We start from the raw sequence: 14,302 nt of genomic DNA, 5'->3' as shown, positions 1-14,302 counted from the left end.
AGGAATTAAGAATGTCACTGTGGGACTCTTCCAAGCTTGTGCCTGGTTTCCTCTAGACTCCCCTTTGCTAATTTCGCTCTGTATCCTTGTGCTGCGGTAAATCATAGCCCTGAGTGTGACTACATGCTGAGTTTGTGAGTCCCTAACCTGGGGGTGGTCCTGGGCCCTGCCCTCCTGCCTGGTATCACTGCTCACACTTGTTCTAAATCTGCTGTTGCCTGTGGAGGTCATCCCGTTACAAGACCTCAGCAATGCTCTCTCACGCCCTCATGCTTTGTATCTGTGGCTTTCCTGTCCAGAATCACCTGGCTAACCTGTTCTCATTCATCACAGCTGGACTTCGGCACCCAGAGCCCAGCTGACCTCCCCAACCTGCCAGTGCTCAGTGCAGCCTGCCCCTGGGCTCTGCAGCACCTCGGTGTCCCTCTGTCTCTTGGAGGGAAAGCGCTCTTAGGTGTCTATTTATAGTCATCCCCCAGTATCCAAGGGGGGCTGGTTCTAGGAACCTCCACGGATACTCAAGTCCCTCAGTTGGCTCTTTGCATCCATGCGTCTACATCTGCGGGTACGGAGGGCTGACCACATTTCACTGGAGCCTCAAGGCGAGGCACAGGCCTTAGCTGCCGTTCTGTTTGTTGTTCCTCACGGCCCAGTGCACAGCACTGTTCAATAAATACTGAATGAGTGAACCACCAGCAAGGCATTTGTGTGGTCCCACAGGGATGCACTCATTAAGCTGGAATGACCTAGTGACTCATCAAACTAGTGACTCATCACTGTGTGCCTGAGTACCAGAACTGTATCTGAAGGAACAGGATTAGTCATTCCAGGGAGAGAACTCTCACCTGGTCTCTCTCGGTGAAGACAGTTAAACTTTATTCTCCAGGTCCCTTTCCTGAATCCCCCGTGGTCCTTCACCTCCTGCCGCCAACATCCCACCAAGGCAACACTTTGGATTCTACACTATGGAAACATTAACTGAGTTGTTTTCAGGAGGTTTTTCTAAATTGCTTCCCACAAATGCAGTGCTGTTTATCTTAGAGATGTCCGCCTGGTGACCTTGGCCTGCTTTGCCCTTAGCTGAAATCCCAATGTCCTTCTCTAAGTCTCTACTGCTCCCTTCCTCCACGACAGGAAGAATTGGAGCCTGGAACCCAGCGAAGCCAAACCTATTAGAAGCACGGATTTACTTGTAAATAAAATTGATGACTCCTCGGTGTATTATGTAATATCCTGGGCAGGAGCCCTTCGTTACTATCTCATGGCTGATTGAGACAAGCCCCTGGGACAGAGAGCACAGCCAACCCCCAGACCGAGTGTTTTAAATGCAGTGACTTGAGAAAGTGCCCTGGGAAATGCCCATCTCCATGTAGTCTGATTAGTAGGAATACTTGACATCTCCGATCATTTTCAGGAATAAAAATTCTTTAACAAAATAGTAAGAAAAGAGCCTTGTCACTTTGGGAGATAACTGATAGCTCTGGTGGAACTTTAACCCTTTAGTAGCTGTCATTTCTCATAAAAAACAACATCCTCAAAGTTTATTTTCTGATTTTATAGAAGCATCTATCAACATCCAGTTTAGAACTACAGATGCTTGGAGCGGAAAGGGACCAGAGGACATCATCCCAAGGAGGTGAAGGACCCGCTCTGTGGCAGAGGCAGGATTTTGAGCCCAGACACCTTGATTTCCTCCCTGTTCAGGGTGCTCATAACTGCACCATCCTGCTCTGCACTGAGATGCTGTCCCACATTTGGTTGAAACAAAAATAGTTCCTTTAGACGCTTTGTGAAATGCATAATACTGGTGAGGTGCTAACACGTAAGTTAGAACAGTAAAAAACAACTGTTGGCCCACACCTCCAGATGCCCCTCCATTGAAGTCAGTTGGCCAGGCCATGCTGGCCATGCAGGCAGGGGCAGGAGTCCTCAGAAGGGAGCCACAGCTCTCCCTTCTCACAGGGGCAAATTACATGAGCCTCCATAAACCATCATTTTCATGATCCATCTCTATCATAAATATCATGATATAGGGTTAAGCAGGCCTCTGTGGCCAAATCACCATTTATCAGACTGAAATTTGCAAATGCATCATGGAATCCATGATTCTTGCTGCGCGTCAACTTGTAGGTAACTGTTAAAAGCAAGCAAACAAAACACACATTTCTGCAAAGAAAACAGACAAGCTCTCTGTAGGGTCAGAAATGCAGCCTCTACCACAGGACAAAGGCCCCAAATGGATGTGACAGAGCCCGATAACCAGGGCTCCCACACTTCCTGCTCTCCTACGGACCCCAGCATGGCCCTGACCCTCCCAGAGTGTCAGCTGCACCAGACACTTGGCTTTCTTATCTCTCTTTGGAAGCTATTTATACTTCATGAAAACACCACTGCGGTAAATCAGCTTCGGCTCTTACAAGGTACGGAAATGAAACAAGAAGAGTTAAAACCAAACCCTCACTAAATAAGGTATTAAGGTTGTCCCTGAATGAAAACGAAAACAAGGATTCTGTGTCCTGCCTTCCTCAGAGGTAAGACCATTACCCCAAGCACTTTAACTGAGGAACATCCTACTGTGTGTACGTGTGGGGTTTTTTTCCCTTGTAAAGTCTGGATCTCTTAGGTTTTGGAGGATCCTGGGATGGTACTATTACTTATATCTTGCCCCCTAACCTGCTGTATGTCTGTCCTAGCACGTGGAAGTTTTCAGCATAGAACTCGAGGAGGCTTACCTATAATAACAATGAATAAAAGTCAAGCCCCAGTAGCAAAGTTGGTATGTGGTCTAGGCATCCTGCGGTTACTACAGCTGAGCTGTTCGTTAGTGTGCCAAGTGTTGGGCCTGGTGTCTGGGACTCAGAGACAAACAGGATGAGGCCCCTACCCTCCCAGGCCTGCTCACTTTCTGGAGAAACAAATAAGTGCACAGTCCTGACCACCAGGAGCTGTAAATGCTACCCCTTGGGAAGTCCCACGTGCCAAGGAGCCCATGGAGCTCAAGCCCACAGGACCCCCTTCTGCGAGCTTTCCAGAGGGGACCCTGGGTGAGTGGACAGTGCCTTTTAGCAACACGTTAGTAAAGCTGGACACTGAGCCAGAGGAAAAGACTGCAGAGTCTTCAGAGAATCCTCCAGAGGCAGCATTTCCCAAGCAGACCTCTGGTGAAAGCTCAGGAGGCTGACAGTTCAGGGTTGTCATCTCTGGCGAAGGCATAAAGTGACTCTCTTCTATCAGGCTGACTGAGTGCATTCCTATGTCCAGCAGATCGATCATTTGGCCAGTAGGGTTGACAATACACTTGTGAAATCAAGGAACTAAATCAAGTCTCTCACCTAAGGAGAAGACCAACCCATACCAAAGGAGAGAGAGAGAGAGGTCAGGACTTCTCTCAGAATACAGCCCTGGACCTGGTTCAAGTTCATTAACTAAAGGTGATAGAAACTCCAAGATCCCCACCCTAGGAAGTGGCTGACGCTATTCTGATGTTATCCCATAGCAAGTTTCAGCCAGAGAAAAATCTGAACACATCACAACTGAAATTCTTGCCTTTTGAGCAACATAGCTTTCTGGTAACCAACCAAAGAAATTGGAAAGCTTATTCTACATTCTAAAATTCTAAAGGCCATAGAGAACTAATGGTTATCAAGTAAGAAAGTTCTGCTCCCACACTATTAGTTTTAGAGTAGATCATTTGGGGCCACTCTTTCTAATCAGATTGTTACCAGAATCAAGGGTCACTTTTGCTAACACATGGGATGTGAAAGTAAGAACATATAATCAGCACAAAGATGGTGGAATACTTCTGATGAGGCAAGGCCAGGGCTGAATTCTGGTTCTCTCACTTACTAACTATGATTAGGGCAAGTTACTTAACCTCCCTGTGCCTTGGTTTCCCTGTGTGTAAAACAGGAGCAGAGACATTACCTACCTGGAGGGGGCGTAATGAGCATGGAATGAGTTAATACACACAAATGGCTCAGAATGGCACCTGACACATAGCAAGTGCTCAGCAAGTGTTAGCTCTGTCTATGGTTTTAATGTTTATTATTACTATAATTTATGTAAATATCCCTTCATTTCTACTTCTTTTCTATGCATTTTTACATTGTTGACATTATGCTCTATGCATCTCATTTATTTTCCCACTGAACAACCCAGTTATTTCTCCAAGTCACCAAACATTATAAACAAAATCACTGTATATATTTAGATACACATATTCTGGTCCTGAAACTATCCAAGAATTAGCATTTTCCCCCCTCTGTTCAATGACTCCTTTTTGCATTACACATTATAGCACAGCAGAAAGGAGCAGGTTATTTTGGGGGCTAGAAAGATGTCAGCTCATGTGCTCCATACAGAAGATACAGAAAAAAAGAAAATTACAGTTGAAGATCTGTGACAATAGGCTGACCCACTACAGGCAGAGTTTTTGTTTTTGAAGCAATAACACACAGAGTGCAGCGCCAGGAGGGGCGACGGGATGTCAGGTAAGATGCAGGGTGACCTGTGCACTTGAGATGAACAGGACTCTCCATCACTGTCCGCAGCTCGAATCTGTGACCACAAAGACGTGCCAGGGCAGGATTTACGGGCATGTGTGTTTTAGTGCCGCAGAGACTCCCATCATGCTTTCCATGAATCATTAACTATTGACTGTCCAAATAAAAGAAGAATCTGTCTGGAGTCCGAATTCGTAAACTCAATATTCTTCCCGAAACCTTCTGTTCTCTTTCCAGTGATGTGTTGCAACAATCATTTTCTTTTTCTGTCTGAAATACTTCCTACTCCCAAGAAAGATATAAGGTTCCAATTTCTGCCTCGAATGAAAATGAAAAGCCCTTCAAAGAAGCCGACTGGGTGTCCTAGCGGAATCCCATTGTCAGGTGGCGCCTCTCTCCTCTCCCCAGGCCACCACTTTCCATCTTCACAGAGCACATTCCATTCTTTATGACAAACTTATCAAAAGTGAAATAACAGCCTCCAGCTGTCAAAACGGCTTCAAGAAACAAGTCAGTTATGGTTATGATACAAGGAAGACCCTCCAGCAACCCAGGCAGCGATCACTGCCCACGTGCAAAGTCTTCCTAAGTAAACTGCTCTTGATTGGCACAAAAGATGACAAAGTAGTCGTCTACTACATGCACTATGGATAAACTGGGGAGGAAACGCCAACATCACCATGGACCTGGGAGCCAGGCTGACCACCCTCAACTTGGAAAACTGATCTTTGCAGACGAGCCCTTGTTATAATTATTTTCGGGCCAAAACTAAAACTGTTTCTTAATATGAGCAATAGTTGGGATTTATATTTCCAAAAGAGAACTTTTCACATTATCATTGTGATTTTATAGCTTTGATGACAAGATAATCCTTTGCCACTTGGAAGCAGCCTCAACTGTGCCATTAAAAAGGCAGAGCAGCCCTGGCCGGGCGGCTCAGGTGGTTAGAGCATGGTGCTGTACACCAACAGACTGCGGGTTCCATCACTGCTCAGGGCGCATACGAGAGGTAAGAGATCGGTGTTTCTCACTTCAATGTTTCTCTTTATCTCTTCCTTCCTCCCTCTCTAAAAATCAGTAAAAACATACCCTTGGGTGAGTATTTAAAAAAAAAAGGCAAAGCAAAGATAATGGAAACTCAGGCTACTGGTCCCAATGGACTTATAATAATTGTGGTAGAACAGCAAATAAGTTGAAAACAAAGGATTCTAATAGATTAGAAATATTTGTGCGAGCCAGACAAGTAATGCATGGTGCCTTGAACAGAGAAGAGATTGCTTCCTTTATTTGTGTGATGTAATTTGAAATAACTTTAAAAGCCTTTGACTGGTAGCAAATAGTAGCCCATTAGGAAACCAAGCAGAGGCATGGATACACGGAACAGACTGACAGCTGTCAGAGGGGAGGGGGCTGGGTAAAGAAGGTGAGGGGATTAAGCCCCCCCCCCCCCCCCCCCCGACAACAGTGTGGAAAAGGGATAGATGGAAAGGGGGGTGAGGGGATAGGTGAAGGCGGGTCAAGGGGGGAAACGGGGAAGGAAAAAGACTTTGCTGGGACGATGGGCGCACGATGAAGCGTGCAGGTGATATTTTGTTGAGTTGTACACTTGAAACCTGTATGGTTTTGTGAATCAGTGTCACCACAATAAAGTCAATAAAAATTTAAAAATAATAAAACTAATAAAATATTACTTATTTGTTTTAAAAAAAAGACTAACTGGACATGGAAATGGTGTTTCACCCCCCCCACCTCCCCACAGGGTTCCTGTCGTGCACAACCCGGGTGAGGGAAACACTGGAAGCCTGGCCTTCTCTGCATTAAGGACAGTACAGAATGACTCGGAGTCTTTGCACGTGTGCAGGCAGGAGGTCGCCTCGCAGGCACCTGCATTTTCATTATGAGCCTTCTAGGGACTTTATAAATGACATCCAGGGGAGACTAAGGGGCACCGATCCACTCAAGAGCAGTATATCACAGATATTTTAGAGAGAGATGTAATAGGTTATTTATTTTAATCTGATATCCATGGGTGCATAATGTAATGACCATGCATATAGTTCAACCTGTAAATAGCCATGAGTTCTAGATACTATCAATTAATCTCCTCTGCAAATTACAACCCCAGTTTTAAAGTGTAACATTTTTCAGTAAGTCTAGCTTCTCTTTCTATTCATCCATCCCTACCATACCGTCAAACTGACTCGGAGGGCCTCTGGGCCATTCAGTTTGGGAAACTGTTTTTTTGGTCTGTATTAATTTTATTTTACTGTGTAAATTGCTTAGCTGCTTCTCACTACATGCCTTTTGTAAAACTGGGAAATCGAAGTACAATAAATGCAACGAAAAGGCAAAGAAGGAAGAGAAACTCCATGAGTCCCCGGTAATTTTATGGGTGTCCTCCCGAAGCTCTAAAATGGAGTGTACCTGGATTGTCAAGTTTATGCTCTGAATCCAAACTAAAAACGGGGAGAAAACAAGCAGCCTATAGATGGAACTGGGAGTGGGCCAATATTTCCCAAATCCCTGGAGAAAACTAAAGATCGATATTCTGACTGTGGGGCTGGACACTTAAGCATCACAAACACTCCTTTCTAGTTTCATAGAAAGTAAGAAAGAGCCCACATGTGGGCATTAATACTGGGTTAAAAACTTAACTCAATAACAGAAATATCTGGTGATATATTACTCAGTGTATTTCCTGGCCGAAGCTGATTTCATTTAACATAATTTCATATTTAATGCTAAAAATAAATTAGCACCAAGTAGGGGAGAAAAGATCCTCTAAATGAATGAACTGGACCTAGATAACCTCATGTGACTGTCATGAGTCACAAGCTTCCTCTGTCTCATCAATCTGATAAATAGTTTCTGGAAATCAAGGACGCTGCTGGTCACCTTCCTTTCCCCTCAACATGCCACCCTGAAAAGTCAGGAACGACTTATGTCCAGCTGCACAGACACATGTGTGGCTTCCTTTGGACGCTGGGAAGGAACTGGTGGTCCCTCAGTGATAGGGCAGCCTGGTGCAGGGACCTTAGGCTGAGAGGAAGCGAGTGGGGGCCCGGGCAGGGGAAATGACCTGTTTGGGAGAAAGCAGGAAATTTTGATGCGGAGATAAGATAGAGCAGCGGCAAAGGGACCAAGCTGGTGTAGAAGAGGAAACCGACAGGCTCCCCAGGAATGGAGAGGACACGGGGTAACAAGACAGCGAGGCGGATGGGGAGTGGGCTGGCAGGCAGGGTCCGAGGAGCCTGGGAGACAGGAAGGCCATTTGCAAAGACTTTTAGAGATAAGCTAAGAGTATCTTTGTTTATTTGTGGGGATAGGAGTGGGAAGGTGGGACAGTGGGGAATGAGGGACGGGAGCAAGGAGGTGTGGGTGGCTCTGCAGGGAGTATGTCCCAGGCCGAGTATCTGAGCGACACTGGGGGCTGACAGAGCTCTGAGGGATCACACCTGCTGAGCTCTTTGCTTCATGACTGTTTGTCATTTAATGCGCAGCTCGGGGAGTAAATGTTTAATGTTTTTCACTATGTCATTGGCCATAAATCTCTGGAAAATGTGAGGAGTCATGCATTTGGATTTCAACCTGCAAGGTCTGAGTTCATTCACCTCCATGCCTGAGCCAGTGCCCCCCCAGCAGGGCCACACACAGGAGGAAACGTACCCCAGAGAGCTGGCGGAAACGCCACATTCAGTACATACTTTCACAGCAGAGGGAGGGGATGGAAAACAAAGCCAGCTTAACTGAAACGTGACGGGGAACAACATGGCAGTGACTGCTGGGTGGGGCAGCTTTCCCTTTCATGCCCCCCTCCCAAGTGACTCCCCACCCAGCATTGGTTGGCGGTGACATCACTGATTTCCCAAACACACTACAGCAGTTTCCTGCTTCCCAGAGTCAGGTCATCGATGCGTCAGTGGGCACCTGGGCAGGAATGTGACCCGGTCAGGTCACAGAGAGTGGGAACGAAGGCTGCGCTGGAGGAGTCCATTTGTTACGTAAACGGTAACTTGACCACTGCACTTTCGGTCCCTTTCCCCTGAACAGAATTCCACACTGAGATAGGTCTGGCCTGTGCCCATCACAGCAGGAGGAAAAAAACACTCATATGCAGATGCAGTGCCCACGGTCACAACCTCTGCCCAGAAAGAGCACAGGGACCAGAGTGAAGGGTGCAGGAGGGAAGGCGGGCAAACTGCCCAGGGAGGGACCATGGTCCTGGACAGGCCAGGAGCTCTGACCGGAGCATCCTAGTCCCCCAGCCAAGATGCTTTTCTTTCCTTAGCAGCCTGTGACACAAAAGCACTAATCATCTATTTTTCAACAGTTTCAAGTAGACACCCTGACCCTAGGGCTGCTCTAATTGGCAATGACCACCACATCAATGCCGTAGGATGTCATCATCCCTTCTGGGTGACTGGCCAGGCTGCTGAACTCTAGGACACTGGCCCAGAGTCCTGTTCTAAAGCGCCCTCAGGTCCTAATTTTATGTCCTATGTTTGTCCAGAAAGACTTCGTGTCCAAAAGAAGACTCCTCAGTTCTCCAGGAACCGCTCTCATTGCCTCAATGTGACGTCAAAGGAGAGCAGCTCAAGACATCAGAACTAATGTAAAAAAAAATGTCTGCTAGGGAAGCCCATGTGGTCAGACACCTTCCACGCCAGCTGCTCTGACAACGCATCACTGTGTAAGAAAGGAGGTAGCTGTCCTTTCCACCCCAAAACAGCAGGCAAGTAGGGCTCCAGGACCAATCAACATGGCAAAAACTATCTTGCATTTCCTTAGCTGATTTTGGTGCTAGCAGACTTTAGACAGAGTTAAACAAACCACACTCAGGAGTACATATCTTTTAAAAAAGGAGTGCATTTTTTATAGGAACATTCTAGCTCTTTTGTCCTTTCTTTGGTGTCCCAACTTTTCAGGAGACAGCCAGGACGGGCAGGGTGAGCGTACCCACTACACACAAACGGAATCTCTTACAACCAATTGGCCCTAGTTAAACATTTTTTTCCAGGTACTTTTAGTTCATCACCCGATTTATTGCATGTTCATGTTATAAAAGTGACAGGTGCTCAACATAGTGATTTAAAATAAACAGAAAAGTGAAGAGGAAAAAATGCTATTCATAATATCATGGCCTGACGTTAAGATTTTGGTGGCTGTTTTTCTGGTCTTTTCCATATGGAATGTAATTTACTTTTCAGTAACATCATTTTGTATACTTTGCTTACATGTTAATACTTTTATGTCATGAAATTTATGCCAGGTGATTAAACAGCCCTTATAAATTATAGGAACTTAAAGACAATATCAAAACAATGAGACCACAAGACAAAGACCACCTACTGAATTTTTTTTTTTTTGGCACGAGATTGGGAGTTTTTGTAAACCATTAGGCTTATTGAACACTATAAACCATAAGCTTTGAAAGAATTTTGGAAACATTAACAGGATAATCTGTAGAATATAGAGTTGAAAAATCATAAAAATAATTTGCTCCTTTCTCCCCCTAAGATCTGTATTGGCTAAGCTATTTCTTAGAAGGAGATGTGCTGGTCAGGAATCTGGTACTATTTTGTAGCTTTCAACACTGTGTTGAAGAATATATAAGTACAATGTCATTAAAGAGAGGCAAGAATGCATATGGGGCTTACTGGGAATGAAGGCAGATTTAAGGGAGGAAAACTTAGCTACCTACAGGAAGGTGGAAAACACTAACAACGCGGCAAAAGTCTCCTGTTCACCAGCTGAGGAACCATGTACTCGGTGCCTCCACACAAACAGCTGGGGGAAGTGAAATGTATTAGTCATGTGTCTACCCAGCTAGTGGTATTTATTGTTATCATTTTATTGTGGTGATCAATGGCAATGAAAGGAGTCACTAACTAGAACACGAAGTAATTACACGGTAGAAAAATTTGGCCTGTGGGTAAAGATGGAAAGTAAAAATAAATAGAAAACTAAGTCTGGAGAACCTGGACTCCCGCATTTCCCCATGTGACCTCCCCAAATTAGCAGTACGTTTATTGCTGGAGGAGGGACTTGCTTGTGTCCTGATTCTCCACTTTTGGACCTACTGTGTGGCCAGAGGGGTGCCTCTCCGAGGACACACTAAGAAGGGATTTCTCCCTTTGTTATAAAGCCCAGAGCCCTGGTGTGGTTTCATTTACTACAGTCCATCATGAGGCCTGTGGGGAAGGACCGGATCTTATTTATCTCCATGTGGTTTACAACACCGCATGCAAGCTGTGGGTATGAATGAATGAATGAATGAACACTGCGGGAAAGCCGGGCAACTTTCTAACTTTGAGGGCACAGTTTGGGCTTTCCTTCTGGAGTGGATACATGAATATGTATTTCACATGCTGAGTAAGAGTCAGAGTGATTCATCACGCTGGGATTTTCCCACCAGTGGGAGCCAGTCTGTCCCTTCTCCTTCAGTCAGCTCAGCAGGAAATCACTACTCCATGTCTCCCATCCGGAGGATGAATGTTAGAAGCACTTTAGAGACTGTGGCAGGGTCCAGAATGGGGTCAAGTAAAAGTAAATACCAGCCCTTATTAGGCAGTCCCGGCCTCCAGCAGTGCCTTTGCACCAATACACACACTTCCAGCTCCATCAGAGAGCAGACTCCTCAGGCCACGGCCTCCCGGGGACAGTTTCCTGACCCCCGGAACATCTAGTCCTTCCTTGCTCTGTCACTGCCATGCATCGCCCCGCTCTGTTGTGGCCACAGGGGGGCGCCGTCCAGCACCGGGGCAACAAGGGGCAGAGGGCTCTGCTCAGGATACCAGAGGCCTGAAGGTGCTCCTTGAGGAGCAGCCTCCACATTTACTTTCTAACTGGCCACACGTCGGAGGGGAGCAGAGGGATGGATGGACTGTCCACACACGAGCTGTGGCTGATGCTCTGATTTCCCACAACTGGTCTTACATGGTGTGGATGTGGTGTTACTGACTGGCGGGGAGAAGATCCATAGCCTGTATCTGTTTAGTGATCCCACATATTTTAAATTATATTATGATTTTTATTTAATGACTGCTGAATGTTAAGAAATTGATTATCATTTATTAAGTCACAATTTTTATGTCACACCATTTTCTTTGATAACTGACTTTCATCTACCTGTATGAGCTGTAAGCTGCCTGGAGTGGACAAAGCGGCTTCATTTTGGGGTTCTCTGTAGCACTGAGCACAATGACTGTGCACACTGGCTGAATGAATGAACTAATCTGTTGGGTGAACAACTCTGGGATTTCGAATCTGTACAGGACAAGACAAGACAGGACAGACTATGAGCTACGCTGATTGCCCCTCTGGTGTGCCCACTGCTTCATGCTTCATGTGGGTACTGCATGGCCCTTTTTCTCTCGGGGTCTGGTCTCTCTGGGCCTATACAACAGGTGAATTCTTACTCCTAAGCACACACCTTCAACTAAAGCCCAGGAGAACTTTAGCATGGAGGGGCTGCCATCACTGAGGCAGGCCATTCTAAGGAATATTAAAGCAAGCTCTTCTCAGTACATATTTTTGTTAATTGAGTTACAACTAAATTACACTCAATAAAATTCACCCATTGCAGGGGTATAGGTCTGAGTTTTGACAAATGTATATTGTCATGGAACCACTACCACAGTTAAAATATAGAGTATTTCCATCACCCCCAAAAGTCCCTTTTGCAGTCAGTCCTCTCCACCTCCTGCTCCCCCTGGACCACTGATCTGCATTTTTTACCTTTAGTTGTGCCTTTTCCAAAATGTCATTCAGTACCCATTTTATGTGAACCCTTCTTCCTTTATCAACACTGTTGCTACCCTCCCCTAACTGGAAACCCCACCACCACTTCTCAGCCTCCCCACTCCATCCAACTCCAGCCACGCCGGGAAGGGTACGTCATGTCTCCTGTGCCTTTTGAGTTGAAACTCACTGTTTCCCCAGCGAGAGTCTGAGCCTTCACGAAGCATTCTGGACTCTCCCCTTCCACACACTCCCTGCTCCTCCCCAGCCCGGGCAGAACTAGCTGTCGCCACCCCTGTGGTGTGAGGGTGTTCACACAATGCCAGCATCTCCTCTTCTCGATGCCTCTGAGCTGTTCAAACCCACACTCCTCACACCTCCACTCTTAGCGTCGGTGCCTCAACATATGCAGTAAGAATTAAAAAACACTTACTGAAAACGTACTGCCTAATAATACATGAAATATCTGTGAATATCAAGGTAAGAATTCTGTACGTTTTATGCACTTTTTGCCTATCCATTGCTTGTTTACATAATAATAGAGCCACTTGGTTTATTATGAACACTGCTATGTTTCCCATTTGGGCCTGGATCAGTTTTTAACAACAATGATTATTGAAAACTTTTGTTTTAAATCTAATCCAGGAGCATTCCCATGATGAAAAGTCAAATTTCAGCCACTGATGGTTCCCAAGGGAGAACATCGTATCATTCATTGTGTGGGGCACTGAAGCATTTTCTGTACGAAGCCCATCATCATGGATTTCAAGTGCTTTAATAAGTTTTCATTTCTTTGCTATCTCTCCTCCACCCAGAGAGAACCTGAAACAACGTAATAATCATCCTACAGCAATGCAGTCCCATTACAATAATGCCAAAACCCAGAACTCATGTGACTCACAGAGCTTCCCGCGTGATGTGCTGAGAAACAGGGTAGAAGGTGAAACACCGGTTTCCCCAGCCCTCGGTGGGGGCTGAGGTGGTCCTGCCTGGCATGAGCAGTCGCCTCTGTCTACCCCACATTTCAGTGAGATCTTACCATTTTGAATGCAGCGATGTGAAAAAGACCAAGAAGCACGATTCTAAACCAGGAGACTGAATTCTGCCCAGTCATTCTCTTCCGTGTTCTATACCCAGAATCAGTTTTATGACTCAAGGGATCATGAACACGATAAAAAAAAAAAAGAGGAAAATCCAAACCACAACGGCAGAGTGTTTTTATGGTGGAAGGAAATGTTTAGAAAAGTAGCAAATACCACTAATTGCTTCCCAATACCTGACGTGCAGGGTGCTGGCCAAACATAAGGATTTTAGGCATCATGACAGTACAGATGGAAGAAGTTTCTGGAGGATATTACTCACCGTCCCAACCAGAGGGTAAATGAACCCAGCGCCTATGCTAGCCCGCACATCACTGATGGGCAAAACGAAGTCTCTGGGTACACCTTTCTTGTCAGGTTGGTGAGAAAGAGAAAGGTGGGTCTTTGCCATGCAGATGGGCAAATTTCCAAAACCCTGTGAGGAAGGAAAGGAAATGTGTTCACTGAGTATAAATGTTAGTCCCCTGTACTCGTTTAACGTGACTACACACAACCCCCGCAGCTCAGGTCCAGGCACACAGCAGGGACTCGTCACCACCTGTTCACTGAGCAAGAAGATGGGACATTCATCTCCACATGAACACCTCCTGGCAGGCTGAGGATGTCTACTGTTTACTTCGGAGAATTCTCTTTATGGGAAGGCAGCATTATGTTTGTGTTTGGGGGAAAGTGTGGTTATTCTCAGGCAAAGCAGCAGCAGCAGCTGTAGAAATCACTTTCCAAGGATATTAATATCCGGGACTCAGAAAGGTAATCTGGAGAAAGGCTTCGTAATGAGGCTTTTAGTCACGTTGCTCACTCATTCTTGGAAGCTGTCAGGAAGGAAAGGGCCCCTTTGTGTTGGTTTATGAATCATGGCTATTTGAGCTGCAATTACATTATAGGAACTAAGATGAGGTCACTATTTAAGCCGCTTATTTTTAAGGACCAAAGGCTTTGCCTGACCCAGCCAAGTTCCAA

At 45.7% G+C, this 14,302-nt stretch overlaps 1 protein-coding gene across 2 annotated transcripts in view; it reads right to left on the bottom strand.

Annotated features, from left to right (window-relative positions):
• Positions 1-14,302, bottom strand: part of MTHFD1L (methylenetetrahydrofolate dehydrogenase (NADP+ dependent) 1 like) — a 149,699-nt gene that overhangs the window by 19,701 nt on the left and 115,696 nt on the right. For both annotated transcript variants that reach the window (XM_081140670.1, XM_081140669.1), the window contains one exon: positions 13,605-13,757. In XM_081140670.1, coding sequence (XP_080996796.1) covers positions 13,605-13,757 — 153 coding nt within the window. The remainder of the gene's footprint in view (positions 1-13,604; positions 13,758-14,302) is intronic.

Source organism: Miniopterus schreibersii, assembly GCF_964146895.1.
Source record: "Miniopterus schreibersii genome assembly, chromosome: 6".
NCBI classification, from domain to species: Eukaryota; Metazoa; Chordata; class Mammalia; order Chiroptera; family Miniopteridae; genus Miniopterus; species Miniopterus schreibersii.
Note: the sequence above shows the minus strand (reverse complement) of the source record. Positions and strands in the feature narration are given on the sequence as shown.